Here is a 19,293-nt window from a genome sequence, read left to right on the forward strand (position 1 = left end):
AGCTGGCTGCTACAGCTAAAAAAAAGCTCAGACCAAGACAAGCCCTGCAAGGCCTCTCAGCCTGGGCCTGCAGGCTGCTTGGAATGATGGCAGCACACATTTACAGCACTCGTTTCCCTGCATCTCATTGAGCAGTTCCAGACCTGGGTTCCTCTGTGTTGGTTGTTGCCGTTGATGAGCAGTGGTCCTGGGCCTTCTTCAGCACCTGGGTGTCTAAGTACACTTTGTGGTTGATGGGTGGTTTGCACCATGTGTAGGTGGGTCTCACCAGCTCTTCTGCTGCTTCACACAGCTTTGAGTGAAGCCCAGGACATCCACCTGCACCTGATGCCCCTCCGGCGCCATTTGGAGGACATAGAGAGGACTGACTTCAGCAAGGTGCAGCCACTCCTGCTCCCCCTGCTCCACGTGGTGTGCTTGATCTGGGTCACCTCCAAGCACTACAGCCAGCCTGCACGCGTCGTGGTGCTGCTGCAGGAGATCTGCAACCTTCTTATCCAGCAGGTGTGTGGCTGTCACGCTGATATAGTCCCCTCTCTCTTCCTCTCCCCCATCCATCCCTGGCAAAATGATTCTTTCAACCTGAAACATTCAGTGCAAGAAGTGACCTCCTGGGTGTGATTTTGCTGTTCCAGGCTGTGATATACCTATCTCCAGAAGACCTTCTAAAAGGGGAGATGGAAGAGAGCCTGGGCAAGGTGCAGATGGTGCTCAGCATCCTGAATGGATTCAAAGAGGCATTTGAGGACAGAAGGGAAGAACTTCACACCTATTATAAATCAGACAAAGAAGTGAAGGAGTGGGATTTCCATGCCACCATGGTGTTTGCAAGGCTGGACAGCTTTCTGAAGAGACTGGAAATGGTGGAGGTGAGAAAATTATTGCAAGCCTTAAGAAGAGCTTTAATGCCCTAAGTTCAGTTGTTAATACCTTCACTGCATGCCTGGGGACAGAGTTACTTGCTGTTACAAGTCTGCTGGGACTTTGTTTTACCTCATCCTACCCAGTAAAATGATTGAGCTACTCAGTAGTGCTGTTCTGTTCAGATTGGTAGGTGTATTTGTTCTTCCAAAGAGTCCTCTTGGGCTCCTTGCTCCTGTTGGGCCAAGGGAGTGGGAGTCGCTGGGGGCTGTGCATCAAGCAGTGCCATCTCTGAGACCCCCTGTCCTACTGCTGCTGTCAGAGACACCCACAAGCTGGGTTCTGACAGTCTGGGAGAGGCTGCCTCTTCCCCAGGATTATGTGTGACCTGGGAAGAAGCTCACCACGTCATCCCTTCATGTCCTGGTGGTTTGCCAAAGCAGGGTGCTGTGGCTCAGGGGTATCCCATTTGCCTATTAAAAGGCAGATTGGGATTGTTTTTCTCCTCCTGTTCTCTGCAGTGGTACAGAAGGTTTTACTAGTCAAAGTAAGCTGTATATTTTTATGCATTATTTATTTAACTGTACTCAAAATCATTGTGACTGATGTCTGTTTTAAAACTCTTCATAATGATGATTTCCAATAAGATTTGCTGTGCAGTAAACCAAATTATTCTGGCCAGTGTAGAGATGAATGTTAATAGGCATAGAGTAACTGCAGGTCATCATGAGGACAATATGAGTGACACAGTAATTATGCACTGTAACTCTGCAAAGGCTCTGGGGCACTGTTTGCTCATTGCTTGGTTACTTCGAAAATGGACTACAGAAGAAAGCCATTATGGAGGATTTGAGCTGCACGTGTACTGACATGATGGCAGAGCTTTGCAAGACTGTCCTGCACCCCCAGGGATAGAGAAAGGCTGTACAGTCTGTAGTCAGGTGGTGGAAGAGCTGGAAAGGGACGAGGAATGAACTGTAAAATAAAAACTAAAAACAAAGGCACACCAGCCTGTTAATGAGGAAGGCTGCTGTCTCCCTCTCTCTTCTTTCCAAGCAGCCCAGTAAGATAAAATGAGGGGCAGAATTTCATGAAGGGTACAGTTACTCTGGTGCACAGGCAGCCTGTGAGCATGTGCAGAGAGGAGGGCTCTTCTCTTCTTCATCTCACAGTTTTGCTTTTTTGTTCTGCCGTAAAGCTGCTGCCTAGCTGGGTGGCTCTGCTTGCACTCTGTACTCTCAGCAGTGCAGGACGGTTCTCAAAGCTGTGAATATTTGGCTGCCAGAGACCTGCAAGATGTAGTCCCCTTGGTTAGAAGCTGTTCCTGCAATCGCACAGCATCTCCCCACCTCCGCATGGAGTGAGGCACCAGAGCCTGGCAGTGCCTTGGCATAGATGGGAAGCTCTGGACCAAGGGCTGTCACCCATTCAACAGCCCACGTGGGGTGAAGCTCCCTTGCTGCTTAAGGTTGTCCCTGGAGCTCAGGATGTCTGCCAGTGCATTCCTGTGCTTGGGATCAGCACGCTCCTGGTCCTCTGAGGCAGAAGACCAACGCTGGTGCTCACTCATGCCCACCAGGAGTCCCACTGAAAGGGAAGGGCAGGGTGGTGGTTGTGTTGCTGCCATACCTGCTGACGGGAGAATTTCCTGAGAGGCAGCATGTGGGATCAGGCCTGCTCAGGATGTGGAGGGTGGGAAGGAAAGAGCTCACCGGCCATCTCAGCAGAGATAGGTCTCATGTTTTGAATCTGCTCCCTAAATAACCTCAGGAGCAGCTTCTCAGCAGGCACAGTGTTTACAGTGACAGCTTCAGCTCCCACTGGGCTGTGAGCAGCCTGTGGTGCCATGATGGATAAGATCTGGCTCCCTGCTTGTGCTGCTCAGTGTGTGCCTGGGGAGGTTCCTGCACGTGGCAGCAAGTGCAGCTCCCTGCTGGGACAGCTGTTCTCATTGTCCTCTGTCAGTGTGTATGGGGCTGCTGAATCACGGCCTGAACCTCTGATTAATCACCTGAGGCGAGCAATGAGTCAGCCACAGGAGCACAGGTGAAGGCAATTCATCTGTGCTGCAGGAAGGGGTGGAGTCTGGCTCGCGAGCCCAGGACAGGGTGAGTGACTTTCTCTCATTTCCTCTAATATAAATTATATTAGCCAAGCTCATGGATATATATATACCATCTGTATATCCATTGATTAAACACAGTGTTACATAATTGTGTGTCTCCTTTGACTTTGAAGGATCTCCTGGCAAATGCCTTGGATCTGATGAAGCTGGAAAAGATTGAGTTCAGTGGATTTAAAGGGAAGGCCCTGAGTCAGAAGGTCCTGGACATGCATGAGGAATTCCAGGAGGCATACAGGGTCTTTGCAGAGCGAACCTATGACTGCCTCGACCTGACCAGTGCGGTAGGTGCGACTGGCCTCTGGGAACAGCAACACCACGTGCTTGTTTCCAAAGCAGTGATGAAGAACTGGTTCACGTGCACTCCTACTGACTGCTTCCCACCTCTTCCCTCCTTTTGTTATGATCTTATCTCTCACTGTGGGGGAAACGCTGTCACTGGGAGGCACTGGTCCTACAGACATATGGGAGTTCCTGCAGGCCCATACGTGGTGTATCCTGCCAGATCAGGACTTTCCACCAGTGCAGCTGGGATGCCTGGATTTCTGTGCGTTTTGCCCAGTGTTTTGCTCTAAGTGGCACTTGCGAGGGTGTATGAACTGTACCAACATCCACATTGTTTTATTTCCCAGCTCTCAGTTCCTAGATGGCCAGCTCAGGTAATCTCTGGGGATGCCTTTGCTTGTCTTGCTGCACACACGATGTCTGGTGCTCTTGGCATTCAAGGATTCTATGTTTAAATAGTCATAGTGCTTTAATTAAATGATCATTGCCAATCCTCTGAGTCATGGCTCACTGAGCATCCAAATCCCAGGTGCTCACAGCAGCACAAGCAGGGCACAGCAGATGAGCCACTGTACTTATGGTCTATGTGGAAACAAACTCCTGGCTTTGACATCAAGCAGTGTGGCCTGTGCAGGCTATGAAGGAAGGGAGGGAATGGAATTTCTCAAAGGATCTGTGTCATGATCTCAGCAGGAGAAATCACAGATCCTCTGCTAGTCCCGTTTGCTAAATTGAGTGGTCAGGACATGGTTAGGCTGCTATGTGCATCCAGAGGAGGGAGTGCTAAGTAGCCACAGGAAGCTCAGTGCTGAGAAGCTCCAGTCCCACACTGCTTATGGGACAGCCCTTCATGGTGGTCATCCAGCTGGAAGCAAAAGGCAAAGTCCCTCCTCCTGCCTTGCTCTGAGTTGTGCTGGGATGATGGGTGTGTGGGCTGGTGGTGGGATGCAGGGCTGGTGTGTCCGTCCTGTGGGTGGTATGGGCTGTATGGCACAATGAGGGCAGCTTGCTCTTCACCTCCTGTAGTACCCAGTGACATCTCTGCAGTGGGAAGCACAAGCCCCACTGCTGCCTGGGAGGGTTTTACTTGAAAACTGCTTGCTTCGCATCACTCCTTGTTCAAGACAGAGGACACAGAAAGAGTGGTGACAGTGGCTTTGCAGGGGCTGATTTGGTTTTTGTGACCCCTTGGCCTCTTGAGCCACACTCATTCTTTCAGGGCTTGAGTTTTCCACCTTCTGCTACTGTCTAGACACTTTTTTTTTTTTTAGCTAAATCGTGACATCTGGTCTTGCTGAAACTCATTGATGGTAGAAGTAAAGCTGTTGCCTTGCACTTTGTTTTTCCAGTTAAGAGACACACAGCCTAATTTTTATGTACTTTATCCAGATTAGAAAGGCCAAAGCCTTGCAGTTTGTCAAGTCCAGCCTTTGATTTTACTTGTAGGAAAAATAAAACAAGATTTTACTCTTCAGCTTCAAAGGGTTTATTACCATTAATCAGGACAAGAGAAGCAGTGCCAGAAGACAACAGAAGTTACAGAAATAAACTGTAGAGGTTTGAAAGACCTCTGGAGTTCACCTAGTCCAACCCCCTGCTCAAAGCAGGGTCAGCTAGAACAGGATGGTCTCCAGTTAGGTTTACTATCTCCAAGTATCGAGACCCCATAACCTCTCTGAGTGTTTTCAGTGCTGTTTCACAACATCATGGCTTGCTGTTTTGCCTTCCTACAGGATTTTGAGCAAGATGCCTTTGATTGCCAGCGGAAAGTAGAAGACATCGACCGGCGTCTGGGAACTGTTTTCATCCAGGCCTTTGATGATGCCTCAGACTTGGAGCACACCTTCAAGGTTTGTTACGATAAGACTGGCAGCTCTGGGGGCTCAGGGCTTGAGGCTCACCCGCAATCTGTTAAGCTGCAGAGCTGGCGGGAGGGTGTTTGCAGACAGCTTTGGAAGTATTTCTGCTCTTCCCATTAAGACATAAACAGATTAGTGTGGTTGTTTTCCTTCCTTTACCTGCTTGTTCACCTCTGCAGCTGCTGGAGATGTTTGGGAGCCTTTTGGAGCGGCCAGTAATCGCTGCCCATGCTGCCAGCAAATACTCTGACCTCGTCCACATGTTCAGCAGTGCCTTGAGCGACGTCAGGCTCATCTACTCCAGGCACGTACGGGCAGAGCTGGAGCTTGGTGAGTAGAAATTGCTGAATGAGGCAATTATTAGAGCTGGATGAATTTTGGGAGGGGAGGAAAATAATTTATATTTTCTGGGGAAACTGAAACTTCTAAGCTGCAAAAATGTACAGCCACTGTATCTCCTGATGGAAATGCCTGGGAAATATCTCTGTTCTTAGTATTAATCTACCAGGTGAGGGGGAGGGTGTGTGTGTGTGTGTGTGTGTGGTGCAGCTGGGAATGGAGATACTTACTGAGATTTTCCCCAGTAAGGCTGTAACAAGAGTTTTCTTCATCTAACACTGGGACTTTGCTCCTGCTCATGTGCTCCCCAGTATGAATGCACGATGTTTCTCTTGTAATGCAAAGTATGAAAGTGGGGATTTGTACCAGGGCTTTAATCAGCCTTCTCCAGGTTTAGTATTTCGCACGTGTGCTGTACCAGAGATGAATGGGTACACTCCTGGCAGATAACTGGAACCAAACAGAGTCCAGGAGAGGCAACGCTGGTGGAATTTATGCAAGTTAACAAAAGGAGTTGGAGTGAATCATGGAAGGAAGGGTCCATCTTTTGCAGTGTGTTTGAGGGGGGTTGTTCTGTGGGTGTTAGACAAGATGGTCAGAAGTAGCCGCTAAACAAAAGTCCCTAGATCAGTGTTTGTGGGGAGGAGGGAATTCTTCCTGGGCAAAGTCTGCCTCTCTATCAGCTCCATTTCTAACATGAGCTGGCTTCTTGATAGATCAGAGCTGTTCTCAGATGCTTGCATTTAAGGGAGAGAGCTGGAAAATTAACATGGTTTTATGCAGATGAGTTGCTTTTCATGTGTCTTAGAGGTTACAAGGTCAGTGTTTAGTCAACTCCAGTTTCCATGTTCCCTCCCAGGTTCACCTGCTGTGCATAAGAACATGCCACCAGTAGCTGGAGCGCTGCGCTGGGCTCAGGAGCTGCGAGCGCGGATCCAGGCGCAGTTTGGTCACTTCAGGCACATCTCATATCTGTGCGTGGCTCTTCCAGCTAAGTTGTTTCATGACTATCTTGATATCTTTTCTCTAATCAATCTGATTTTCTTTCTGTATCGAACATCATGCAATGCTTATAGTTGAAATGTTAGTTGAAGAGGAGTGAAATGATTGCAGTGGCTCTCTTCAGCTTGCCAGCAGTTGGTTTTTAAGGAACTTGTTAGCTGAATTTGTTTGGAAGTGGCTAATAGGCGCAATAGTGGTTAATGGGCTTTTCAGCTGTGGTTCTAGGTTGCAGTTGCAAGAACCTTTTCCCCTACAACCCCACTCTGTGTGTGCTCCAGTACCTCCCTGGGAGCAGACTGCAAGCCCCAATTCTGGTATCACTCGGAGGGCAGAGAGATGCTGGGCTGGACTCTGCTGGGATGGGTTGGTGGAGATGAGTTTCAGGTTGGAGAACACACGAGGACTTGTCCTGGGCACTGACAGAAAACAACTTGCTCAACACCAAACAAGGGAGCGATCTCACACAACCAAGGAAAGAAACTATGCTGAGATATTTTTCACCCCAAAGTTTATTCTTGTGGGTCTTTGTGCAGAGAGGTGGTCTCACGCTTGTGCTGCTAGACCTACTGGCTCTGTGTGTAGACTTCAGCATTCCTGAAAGAATATATAAAAGCCCCATAAGTAAAGCTAGGATAATTGAAGGTACCCTGAGAATTGTGTGTTGTAGCTCACTGGAACAGCTTTATTTGTGCTAGAGGCTATTCTGAGTAAATGAATCCAGGTTTTTAATGTGCTTGTCCAAACTAAGCCATCTCCATCACTGCCTAATATCTGTGGTCTTCTCTCACCTTCATTACCATTATGTGTCTTTAAGCGCAAGTCGTTCTGCAGCAATAAAGACATCTCTGTGGTGAGACAGGCTCTTGGACCATCCCCAGCACAGCGCCCAAGTTAGCACACACATCTTGTTTGAATCCAAACGGTGAAGTTTGTAATCCATGAAAAAGGACCCAGATCTGCATTTCACGTTGATTTTCTTTCCTCTGGAGTGGTTAATAACAAGCAGTGGTGGTGTGATTCTGTTTCCTACAATGCAACTTGAAAGAAAAAAAGGAATAAAATAGAAGGAAGTTGTTTTTGCTGGGGCTTGCTCAGTGCTTGTCCAGCAGTGATCTCTCAAGTGCTCCCTGTGCTTTCACCTGAACTTGCAGTAGATACCAGGTGTCCTTTGAGCTCTCCGAGAATTTGCTAGGTTTTAAATGAATCTAGTTTTTATCAAAATATTCTCCAAAATCAACAACTGTTTTCAAGAAGCCTTGAACCTGGGATAAAATTCTTATCAGCATTACTTTGGTTGGCTGCCTCCATGGGGGGCTGGGGTTCTGCCTCCTGCAGTGTGGGGAGCTCTTCCCCACTCCCGTGGTTCAAGGGGAAAAATCTGGCACTACAAATAGCTGTGTCCAATAGAAGCCATGTGCTGCTTCTTTCGGAAGCTCTTTGGTCTTAGAAAGTGCTGGCTGGTAAACAGAAAGTTGCCATGCTCTGTGTAAGTGCAGCGTGCGAAACTGGGAGTGTTAGACGTGTGAAAAAGGCCAGCCTTCCTCCAGGTGCACTGATACCTTCTTCCCCTCTGATGTGTGGTTCCTGTTTTGCAGTTTGCCATACAAACACTTGAGAGGGGTTGTCCAAGCCCCGCTCACCCTTTGTGCGGCAGAAAAACACTTTTGGGTGATGTGGTGGGGTGAAATGGTCCCCAGTCACCTAGAATCTGTCCTACAAAACAGGAGGATGAGCTTATGAATTTTGGAAGGGGTAAATACAGACTGCAGGCTTGCAGAACTACATGTAATGCTAAGTTTGTCTGTTTGCTACCAGCTGCCTGGACTCTACTGAAGGAAGAAGGGTGTTGGAGAGGTATGAAGAAATGCTCCAGTTGCTCAACAGGTGAGTGGTGGTGCAGGCAAGACTGTAACTGTACAAAATGATGTTCTCCTCCATGCCCCCTACCAGTGTGCTTGCCAGTTCAAGGCCTAGGAATGTTCCTTTCTAAGCCAGAGATGGTCTTCTGATGAGAGAAGAGGAGGAATCCTTTTGCTGTATGCCACAGTCTTTCTGTGATGTCTTGCAATGGGAAGCTTTCCTGGGAGGAGCCTAGCAGAAGCACTGGTACAAATTTCTACTGGGTGTAGAAGTTGCTATGGTTGACAGTCTGGATTGACCAGAAGCTGAGCTGCTTTTGTTCATTCCCAGAATGTACCTACACTGCCTGCAATGTGTATTTTCCACAACTCACAGTGGAATTTATTATCACAGACTTGGTATCTTAAAGTTTGATGTTAAATCTGAACTGGTTGATCTGGGCTTTCCCTTGTGAAGTGACAACCTCCCCAGCCAGGATTCATCTGTGCAGGGTCTGCTCCTTCTTGGTCAGCAGTGCAGGTAGCTGAAACACAGGATCCCTGAAAAACACAGGGCAGGTGGAGGCAGCCTTGGTCCTGATGATCAACCTCCCCTCTTCCCCCTCACACTCCCCTCCCCCCAAAAAAAACCCACCACTGAGTAATTATGATGCAGCCTTTCAGAAGGGAGCAGTCCAATGGGCAGATCCTGGGTGACTTTGGCAGAGGTGTTTTCTGGGTGACATTTTCCAGAGCTCTCAGGTGACAGCATGATTCAGAAGAGACTGCTGTTTGGGTGGTTGTTACCATTGTCCTTGTCATGTGAGCTAATAGGACCTTGCTTCAGTCTTCAGAGCTGTCACTGAGTTCTTCCAATACTGGATCTCCATGAGACTGATGGTTTCTCTAAGATAAGTGAGTGCAGTGGTATCCAGCCCCAGCATTTGTATGGGTGTAGACACCTGTCCTGCTTAGGAACATTGGAAGTGCCCAGCAGTTGCTTACCAGTTACTTCTAGCCAAATGCCTTAGAAGTCTGTCTCCAAATCAGTATGCTCTGCTAAAAGTGGTACTTAAGTGCTGTTTGTCCTCCTGATTTGATACTGTCACTGTTTTTTTTTGGGTGTTTGTCTTTGGAATCAAGTTAATTGTGGAAATGATGTGAAAGGTTTTTCTCATCCTTTATGTTCAACTTTCAGAAGTGGGCTTGGCTTTGTCTGCTTATACACCTGGTCTGCTGGCTAAATAGCTATGTGATAAAGGTATGTTTTTTTTCCTGCAGGTATCAAGAAAAAGTGTACATAAACTGGTCCCAGACAGTCTCTGAAAAGTCACAGTACAACCTCACTCAACCGCTCATCCGGCGAGAACCAGAAACCAAATTGCTCACAGTCAATTTTGATCCCCAGGTAAAAACTACTGCCAGTTACCTTTCCTGCCTGTCTGCAGGCATCCCTTCCTGCTGGGCTTTTTTTTTTTTTTATCTCACTGGGCTCCACTATAGGAAGGTGATTGGGTGGATTTGGTATTAGATCTGTTCTGCTGACATCTGTGGATCCGCTTCTATGATGAGTAACGTAAGTATGCCACTCTCTGTTTCCTCTGTCTCCTGAGAAAATAACAGGATTGAGGTTGCAGCAGAGTTAATGCTAGTGAAAGTCAGTTACGGGAAGTAGCAGGGCACACAGATGCTTAAGTGGTGTCAGAATCTCCAGACTAGACTTGGTACTGGTGTGAAGAGTGCTGGAGCTTGAGCTCCACTGTTTGGTTCATGTTATGTGTATATGAACTCTGGGCTTCCCAAAAGGTTATACTATAAAGCCAGGAAAGGTTTATTTTGTTACAGTAGTATTGTGGCTGTTAGATTCTTTTATTGAACTCCATGAGTCTTAGAACAGATTAGGGTATTTTTTCCTGTACCCTAAAATTTCTTGTAAAGCCTGTCTTGAGCACAGACAGACCATTCACCTTGCCCAAGGTAGAGTCTGGGTCCAAACCATCGGAGTGCATAGATGGACTGAGATTTTTCTGGGGCCTGGTGGGAGCCAGTAACTGGGAAATGTAAAAGTGCCATTTAATGGGAGAAACTAACTCTCAGGGTCCTGGTGCACGTAGCTCCAAAACCTTCCCACTTTCCTGGATATGCTGCAGTTTTAGTGTTTAGGTTTTAAGTGTTTAGATTTTACAGCTCATTCAGACTTGGCCCTCAGTCAAAGGATTTGTCTGTCTCCTTGGAACCTCCTTTCTAAGTTGGGAGCCAAGTGGCCTTGGGATGTTTTTTACCCTTCACCTTGGGGTTTGGAGCCTGTGATGTACTAAGCATGTCTGCTCTCATCTCTTGTGCCAGTCTTCAAGTACTGCTGCTCTTCTGTTCTTTGCTTCCTGCAATAAGGACAGTTTGATTTCCCTGGATGCCAGTTAAGCTTCTTCATTCCCTCCAGAGTAGATGGGAGCACCTCACTTTGCCTCAAGGGATGTATTTGTAACCCTCCAGCATGGAAGAGTCTTTGAGAACTCGCCTTTCTTGGAAGAAGGGGAAAGGAGGACTATATTTTCAACCCCATGTTGGGCACATCCCAGACCCAGACAAAGAAGAAGAGAGGGGAACTTGTCTGTATCTCACTTGCCCTCTTGCTCCTTCAGCCCTCCCAACATGTGCAGTTTCTGGAGCACATTACCATACTAGTTACTAAATACAATGAAGATTTTTAGTCTTAAAAGTCATATATTATGCTGGAAGACCTTATTATTCCCTTTGTTGCAGGCTTGCATTTATACTGGGTTTACAATTGAATAAAACTCATTAATCCCAACAGTCACTACTCAAACTGGGGTGGGGAGAGGTATCCAGAAGGCTTCGCTGGTAGGTGGGCACACTGAGATGGAAGGACTTGATTTGCTAGGTTTGGGCCATGGTGTTTGTTTTTTATGCCAGTCATCTCCACTGAACCAACAGAAATGGAGTCTTGGTCCATCTTTCCCTTAAATAACTGTTTGCTAAGCTCTCAGACAAGAGTATTGCTGAAAAAGTATTGGTGAGGATGGCTAAAAGAACCAGAGTTCATTGTGGCTTTTAGGGGCTGCCTGGAGTTTACTTGCTTGGTAGTTATCAGAGCTGCCTGTCTTTGATTGGAAAAAGAACTGGTGACAGAGATCAGCGGAAGACAGAGTACAGACTGGGAAGTGTCCAGATGCTTTTCAGAATATGTTGATTTATTAACAAAATAGCAGGAAAACCCTAAAATGTTCAGACATTGGAGAATGTATGCTGGGTGAATGGAGAGGATTGCTCTGCGTTCAGCTCTCTGCCTTGGTTTTCCAGTTGGTTTCAGTGCTGAGAGAGGTGAGCTACTTGTCTGGCAGCCAGATGGAAAGCATCCCACCAACAGCAGCAGAAATCTATTCCTCCAAGGAATCGTACCGACAGATGGTGGCCAATTTGGAGCTAATGGTGAACAGATACAACAAGATCCTGAAGACAGTCCTGGAGGTTGAATACCCTCTAATACAGGAGCAGCTACGGGATATTGATTTCAAACTGAAAGAGGCAGAGGAAACATTGAACTGGAAGATGGAGGGTAAGCTAGCTAAGCATTGGGTATGTGAGCTCATACACCTGGGTCTTGTCAGATCCCCTGTGTACCCAGTGTCTGTCACCTGATTCCCAGCCGCACTTCTCAGCCCGCAGCACAACAAGGGTTGGTGAGATGAAGAGCAGCCCCCAGCTTGCCTGCTGCTTTTCCTGTTCCCTTACTCTGCTGGCCTTGTAGATGGGATCCTGCTCCCTTTGGATTCAGCCTGGAGAATGCCAGATTTGGGTTTGTAAAAGCTGGCAAGACTGAGGTTGAAGCCTCTTTTGCTGCCTGTGCCAACCACCCAGTGCCAGTCCAGGCAGCCCATGTGTAGCTGTGTACCTGGGGCGCTGCTTTCTCCCAGTTTGCAGACAGTGGCGACCTTTGGCCCAGCCATCTGGCACTGGAGTGAGCTTGTCCCAGGGAGAGACAGAGCCACCTCGATAGCTTTTCCTTAAGGATGAAGCACTGCAGCTGGAGTTGGGTTTTGCATGACTTTGGGATGATTTAACTAGTGTTCTTGCTTGATCAGTTTTAACTGCAAGGCAGAGCAGAGGAAAACAATTTGTTTCCTCTTGGTGAAAGCAAACTGCTCACTGGTGGAATATATATTTCTGTCATCAGGCTTGTGGTATGAACAGGAACAAATGTCCTCCCTTGAGAACATGGAAAGCAGAAGTGCTCATGCTGAAAAGCTCTATTCAGAGAGCTCCATTGCACAGTAAAGATGGAGGGATTTTCCTGCAGACGAGTCTGAAGTTCTCTGCATCTAAATGTAACCCTTGCTGGTGCCTGAGACCACGTTGTGGGTGCGAAGTCCCTGCTCCTGTCATGGTGACAGGGTTGCTTAGCCTGCAAACTGTGCTATGGTTTGCTGGGGTAGGATGGAGCTCACAGTGGCTCAAGGCAGGAAACTGTTGTCAGACGACATGGTCAGTCTGGCAAGTAGTGATGGGTGAGAAATATATGAGACCTTAGGGAAAAAATGTCAGAGGTGTGTGAGAGGTTGGCTCAGCAGCTGTGAAAACACAGTCAGTCATCTTATTTCTGTCCAGGTGTCTGGGACCGCATCTCCATGGTGATGGATGGTGTCCAGGACCTCGAGCAGAGGATACAGAAAGCCAAAAGCAACGTTGAGGAGATCCAGAGCTTTGTGCGGTCATGGGGGTCCCCCATATTTGAGAGGAAAGATGGGAAAAAGGAATCACTGCTGAACCTGGAGGACTGCCAGGACCGTCTGGAGAAGCGTTACAGCCTGGTCCGAGAGTCAGGGCTGAGGATTCATTTGCTGATGAAGGTGAGGGGGTCTGATCCCCAGAGATGTGTTGTCACTGTAGTTTCTCTGTTTCTCCCCTCTATTGAAATTATCCATAGCTATCTCACCTTAAAGTTAACTCTCTTAACACCTTTGCAAGTTTAAGGCAGTGTTAATTGACAATACCACTGATGATTGAGTTGGTGTGGCTGTGTGCTGGGGTGTTGCTGGCTGGGCATTGCTGGAAACACAGCTCAGGACAGGAACGAGGGCAGCCACAGCCCATTGAAGGAGTCGTGGCTGTTGTGGAGCCACTAGAGGGGAGTCATGTATCAGGCTTCAGGGTCCTGCTAAGAGGAAAGATCTCCCTTCAAAATATTTACCTGAAAATACAAAGGCAGCTGGCTGCAGCTGACCTTTCTGTTTCAGAATTTTTGTCCCCTGAGGAAGCAGGAGGTGATGCTGATAGTCCAGGGAGAAACTAAGCGACAGGAGAAAAGCTGCTGTCCAACACTTTGGAGTTTTCCACTGACATTATCATTGCTGAGAGATTTCTTTGCAGTGCAGGAGAAAACCCAAAGTTCTGCTTCTCACCTTCTGGAGTGATGTGCTTTGTGTGGTGGGCACAGCACCTTGGCCTGCAGGGCAATGGATTTTAGACCCAAACAACTCTTGAGGGTCTCCACTTGGCCTTGGGCTCTGGAGAGAGCTGGCTGACCTGCTTGGGAGACCAAGCTCTTGCTGCTCACCTTACCTTGCTGTCTGCAGGCAGTCCTGGACCTCTCACCCATTTCTCTGCACACTGAACCAGGATGAGGATTTTGTTCTGCTGCTGTGAGTGTAACAAGCTCAGCCCCCTCCAGCTACCACTCCAGAGATGAGGGCACCTCCTGTGGTAGCCAAGGAGGACGTGGCCTTGTGGTCATAGCAGGAGGGTTCATTAAAACATCATCAACAAGGGAACTTTGTTCAACATGGCAAAGACAGGGATGCTTTCAGTCAACTGTTAGTACTGAGCTCATTCATGTGAGATTCTCTTTGTTCTAGTGTCAGCTCTCTGCTGCCAGTTTGTTTGCAAGGGGCCAGAGCCCTACTTTGCCCTGTTAGGAGCTCAAGTACCCAGCTGCAACGTGTCTGGGACGCAGCAACTTTGGGTTGGCTACTAACACAACTGGCAGTGCTGTCTCCCATGTGCTGAGCTGCCACACTAGCACTGGGGTGGCATGTTCTCCCATGCACCCTCATGTGAAATTCATCTGAGACATCCCCTAAGCGTGCCTGATGGGCCCTGCAGCGATGGACAGAGTGGGCTGGTTTCTGTTCTCCGCAGGCTGGACCTTGTTGTTGAGACTGTGACTTTTGAGAGCCTCCCTGGGAGAAGGAGATCTCAGAGGACATGCCAGGGCTGGGGACCCAGTCCCAGTGGAGTCTGGAAGGCTGCTGAGAGGAGCAGGGAGTGGGCACACAGCCTGGCTTTGTGGGGGTGCAAGGAGGAAACCCAGGAAGGATGAGGCCTTGCTGTGATTCAGAAAACCCTGAATTTCATGGCTGGGAGCTGGCCTGGAGGAAAGGAGCATAGCAAGATGAGGAGGGAAGCTGTTAGCAAACCCTTTGTTTTGTCATCCCAACCATTCTCTAGTTTTGTTGTTTAAAAGCTTTTCTTGAACTTGAAAGCTCTATGATCTTTTTGAGATGTCCATTTGTAGGACAAGTTTTAAGCTGTTTCAGGTGACAGCAGTTTCTGACAGAGGTGGTCACCTGTCTACTTGGGTGCTTAGTAACAGCTCTCCGGTTTCCAGTCCCTCCACAAGGCTGCTGCCCATGTGCTCACTGGCACGTATCCTTAGCTGTGAGCAGCTCTCTTGCAGGACAGGCTCAGCCCTGCTGAATTTAAAGGTGTCTGTGTTTTCTTCCAGGAAAATCAGAGCCTCTTAACTGCAGACCCAGCATCTGATGTCTGGAAGGCCTACGTGGATTATGTAGATGAGATAATCCTGGATGGATTCTTTACTGCCATTGAGTGCTCACTCAAGTACCTCCTGGACAACACAGGTAACTGCTGATTCTTTTCTTCTGGCCACAGTGCCTGCTTCAGTCTCACCTAAGGGAAGTTTCCTGCTCTTCTTTGCAGAGAGCCATGCAGAGTGGGGTCAGTGGGCTGTGCCCAAGGGAATGGGGTAGATGACTTCTCTCTGATGGGGATTGCAGCATTTGAATCCCTTGTGTGCAGCAGAGATGAGATGCACAGGATGGGGCTGGAGGAAGAAGCATTGCAGGAGTCAGGTCTCCCTGCTGTTTTCTGTTCTATACTTTCCCTTGTGCCTAGAAGTTGTTCTTTTCCTGCCCTTCTGCTGTGCCTCTTGTGCTGTCTACAGCAACTCCAGGTTGGGTGGGTGCCTCCATCTCTTGGTCACTGAAGCAAAGTATTGCGCAGGGAAGGGATGGAGAAGACAGTGCACCATTTATAGGGACTGGATGGACTGAACTGAGAAATCATCAAAGGTCTGTACTACAGCTCAGATATTGATTGTCTCCTGCTCTTACATTTACAAAGCATCAGGGCTATGCCATCTTCAACTTGTGGGCAATCTCAAGAGCTGATTTTGCTGCTGAAAGGTAGGGAAGAAAATCTCAATCCTCAGGCATGAGGCCAGCAAGGAGACGAGGTGGGTTCAGGAGTCACTTCCATCAGACCTCCTGCCTAAGAACACTGTGGAGGTACTTTCAACTCTGCTGCAAGCATGTTGTGTTTACCTAAAGCATGTTTCCAAAAATGCTTCCCTCTTGGATGTGAGGGATGCTGAGTTGGGAATTGAAATCCAAACAGTCTTGTTAAAAACAAGCACGTAACTTCAGATTTGAATTTGGCTTCCATTTCCCATTGCTGTAGTTGTGTTTTTTGTTTTTTAATGCCTTTCTCCAATAAACCAAAGTGCCTCTTGGTTCCCGATGTTTTTCTCCTCTGCAAGTACTTGTGCCCTGTAATTGTTCAGCTCTCAGACTCCCTTTTGATTAGCTAAAGAGCCTGGTCTCTAGAAGGCTTCATTCCACAACTTTTTTTTTTTTCCAACCCTTAAATCATTCTTGCCTCATCTGTTCTCCAGTCTGATCTGTGGCTACTGGAACATTAGCTGGCTTGCCAGCTTTTTCTCCTTTTTTTCCATGCTGCTTGCAGGCACAGTGTCACAGGACCCTTGAAGTGGGTGTCTATGGTCACATCTGCCATTGTCCTTATAGGGCTCAGCACGAGTGTTCTGTGGTGGATATTAGTGGTGACGCAAGGTCATTTATCTCAACCTGAGGAAGTTACTGATGTCTCTGTTCTTCCTTACCAGATCCCAAGGCAGGACTTGCCCCCCTGTTTGAAGTGCAGCTGGATTTAGTGATCCCAGATTTGATTTTTCGTCCCTCCTTGGATCCTGGCACAAATGATGGCTTCTATGACATGGTGGAAAGCCTTCTCAATGACATCTACAGGATCTCCTCACTGGTGCCCAGGCTGGCTGGGCACAGCGGCTTCCCCCACTACCAGGTCTGGTGGCAGAGCTGTGCCCGGTGCCCTGCGGCAGCACGCAGGCCCCACTGTCACTGTGCTCTGCTTCCCTCCCCTAGGCTGACATGGAGGACATGGCTGACCTGGCTGACGTGCGCCATGACCTGATGGGCCGCGTGCAGGCTGCGATGGCGGCCTGTTGCGAATATCGCAGCAGCTTCGATCGCTACTCTTACCTCTATGGGGATGATAGAAAGGAATTCTTCCGCCAGTTCTTACTCTATGGGCACATCCTCACCGCTGCAGAAATTGAGGCTCATGCAGAGAATGGGGTCCCTGAGACGCCCCCCACCCTCGAGCAGTTCAGGGAGCAGATTGACTCCTATGAGCAGATTTATGAGGAGGTGAATCGCATTGAGCCCGTCAGCGTCTTCCATAGCTGGATGAAAGTCGATGCACGGCCTTTCAAGGCATCCTTGCTGAATGTGGTTAAAAGGTGGAGTTTGTTGTTCAAGCAGCATCTCATTGACCACGTCACACACAGGTAAGAGCTGTTCCCACCTCCTCTCTCTAGCACCTGCATTGACAAAAATGAGTTTTCTCTTGTCCTGACTGGACATTCAGCACTTAATAAATACAAGAGCAGGAGTAGGAGGGTCCCTCCTATGGGTCAACTCTACCACATGCCCTGCAGCTTCCATCCCGTGGTCTCTGCTGGGAACAGATACTGCTGTGTGGGTAAAATGGAAATATCTCTGTGGACTTGGTATTCTTGCTGTCCTACATGCAGATCCTACAGAACCTGCTGTGTGGCTTTAGGAGGGATGTCTGTTTGTCCATTTGTCCTGATCCAACTATTCTGACAGTCGGGAGGGGGTAGCTTCAAGGTCAAAAAAGGGGGAGTTCTCCAAACAAGTTTTGAGGTCATGTTCTCCTTGTTCTGAGTAGCTGCTTGGTTATCAGCTTTGATGCATCAGGGTGATGCATCAGGTGATTTATTTCAGCAGTTGCAACTGAAGGCTACTGTAGCTCTTGGTACTTACAAGAAGTATTTGCAGACATTTGTAGTAGTGAAGACCGTTGCACGTGGTGGATGCTATGACCTCGTTGTGGTAATTTCACGCTGATGGGCAGCTCAGCTTCACCACAATGCTCTCTTACTCCCCTCCCTCGAATGAACAGGGAGAGTAAATATGATAGGAAAGGCTCAAAGGTTGAGGTAAGAACAGGGAGATTGCTCCAAACTACCATCATGAGCATGATTGCACAGGGAGATCTACTCCATGTGGTGCTCGTGGGCTGCAGGAGGACAGCCAGCTGCTCCGTGGGTCTGTCCTGTGCTGCAGGTTTCTTTTGCTCCGTGCCTGGGGCAACTCCTGCCCTCCTTCTGCATCGACCCTGGGGGCTGCAGGATTCTCTCTGTGCATGTTAGCACTTCTATCTCTGCTGCTGTGCAGCAGTTTTTTCTTTTCTTTGTTCTGCTCTCCCAGAGCACAACCAGCATTGCTCACTGCTCAGCATGGGTCCCTTTTGGAGCAGTTGGAGCTGGCTCTTGTCTGATGTGGGGCAATCCCGTTGCAGTCCCCTTTCCACCAAACCCTTGCCACATAAACCTAATACACGTGTTCTTTTCAGAACTGTGACTTTGGTAGATAATTTCTATGCCAAGAGCTTTTTGTATAGTTTTACAACCAGGCAGTTAGGAGCTCTTGCTTGAGAGTCCTTGACTCTGCAGTTTAGTCTTCATTAGGTGAAGAATTTAAGAACACATATTGGCCCAGGGACATCCACAGAATTTAAGCAGGGGCTTAACACTGTTTTGAGAACAGAAGCGTGGCAGTGCTGGAAAAGACCGAAGGTCCAGGAGCTCATCATGCTTCTGCTGACTGTGCCCAATAGCAGGCAAGATTAAAAACAAGGTAAAGCTAGTAAGGAAGCTTCCCCTATGTTCCCTTCATTGTGTATTTATCTTTATACTATATAGCTTGACTGACCTTGAAGAGTTCATAAAAGTTGCTGATGAAGGTCTGAGCAAAAAAGTTGAAAAAGGAGATTATAATGGCTTGGTGGAGATTATGGGTCATCTCATGGCCGTTAAAGAAAGGCAGAGTATCACTGATGCCATGTTTGAGCCCCTGAAGCAAACCGTGGAGCTGCTGAAGGCGTATGAGCAGCAACTGCCTGAGGAAGTCCATAAGCAGCTAGAGGTGAGTGAGAACTCACAAACAGGAGTTGTCAAAGAGAATGTGACCTTAATAGCATTGCAGTAATATTTAAGACCGCTCATTGGTCTTAAATATTAAGACCAATTGGTCATTAGAGGGCCTCATTGGATAGTATTTTGCTATCATGGGATGTGCCTTGATAACTCTAAATTTTGGAGTTCTATTGAGATTTTCTTTTAAGGCAGAGATTAAGCCTTTTGTTATGTGTGAAAAACATAGAATTGCCTGCTCCAACTCCCAGCGATTGCTTTTGAAAAAATTAATGCATTTTCAAATGCATCTGTTAATTAGGTTGAATTATAATTATTTTTAAATAAGCCAGTTCTTGGCAACTGTGGAGATGGGGAAGATAATGTTGGCAGAGGAGTTGCTTTCTCAAAGGACTTCAGTCCTCCTCTGGGTCTGTAAAACCAGATCTCCCTGATTTAGAGGATATCACTGGG

At 47.9% G+C, this 19,293-nt stretch overlaps 1 protein-coding gene across 3 annotated transcripts in view; it reads left to right on the forward strand.

Moving 5' to 3' along the window:
• DNAH9 (dynein axonemal heavy chain 9) overlaps window positions 1–19,293 on the forward strand; it is a 184,053-nt gene that overhangs the window by 11,698 nt on the left and 153,062 nt on the right. For all 3 annotated transcript variants that reach the window (XM_085240268.1, XM_085240269.1, XM_085240270.1), the window contains exons 5-18: window positions 293–504; window positions 636–869; window positions 3,100–3,267; window positions 5,002–5,118; window positions 5,307–5,457; window positions 6,326–6,440; window positions 8,284–8,352; window positions 9,588–9,714; window positions 11,628–11,883; window positions 12,933–13,174; window positions 15,049–15,184; window positions 16,468–16,664; window positions 16,745–17,169; window positions 18,610–18,832. In XM_085240268.1, the coding sequence (XP_085096394.1) occupies window positions 293–504; window positions 636–869; window positions 3,100–3,267; window positions 5,002–5,118; window positions 5,307–5,457; window positions 6,326–6,440; window positions 8,284–8,352; window positions 9,588–9,714; window positions 11,628–11,883; window positions 12,933–13,174; window positions 15,049–15,184; window positions 16,468–16,664; window positions 16,745–17,169; window positions 18,610–18,832 (2,672 nt within the window). The remainder of the gene's footprint in view (window positions 1–292; window positions 505–635; window positions 870–3,099; window positions 3,268–5,001; window positions 5,119–5,306; window positions 5,458–6,325; window positions 6,441–8,283; window positions 8,353–9,587; window positions 9,715–11,627; window positions 11,884–12,932; window positions 13,175–15,048; window positions 15,185–16,467; window positions 16,665–16,744; window positions 17,170–18,609; window positions 18,833–19,293) is intronic.

The sequence above is a fragment of the Meleagris gallopavo genome, chromosome 20, assembly GCF_905368555.1.
Source record: "Meleagris gallopavo chromosome 20, MGAL_WU_HG_1.1, whole genome shotgun sequence".
NCBI lineage: Eukaryota > Metazoa > Chordata > Aves > Galliformes > Phasianidae > Meleagris > Meleagris gallopavo.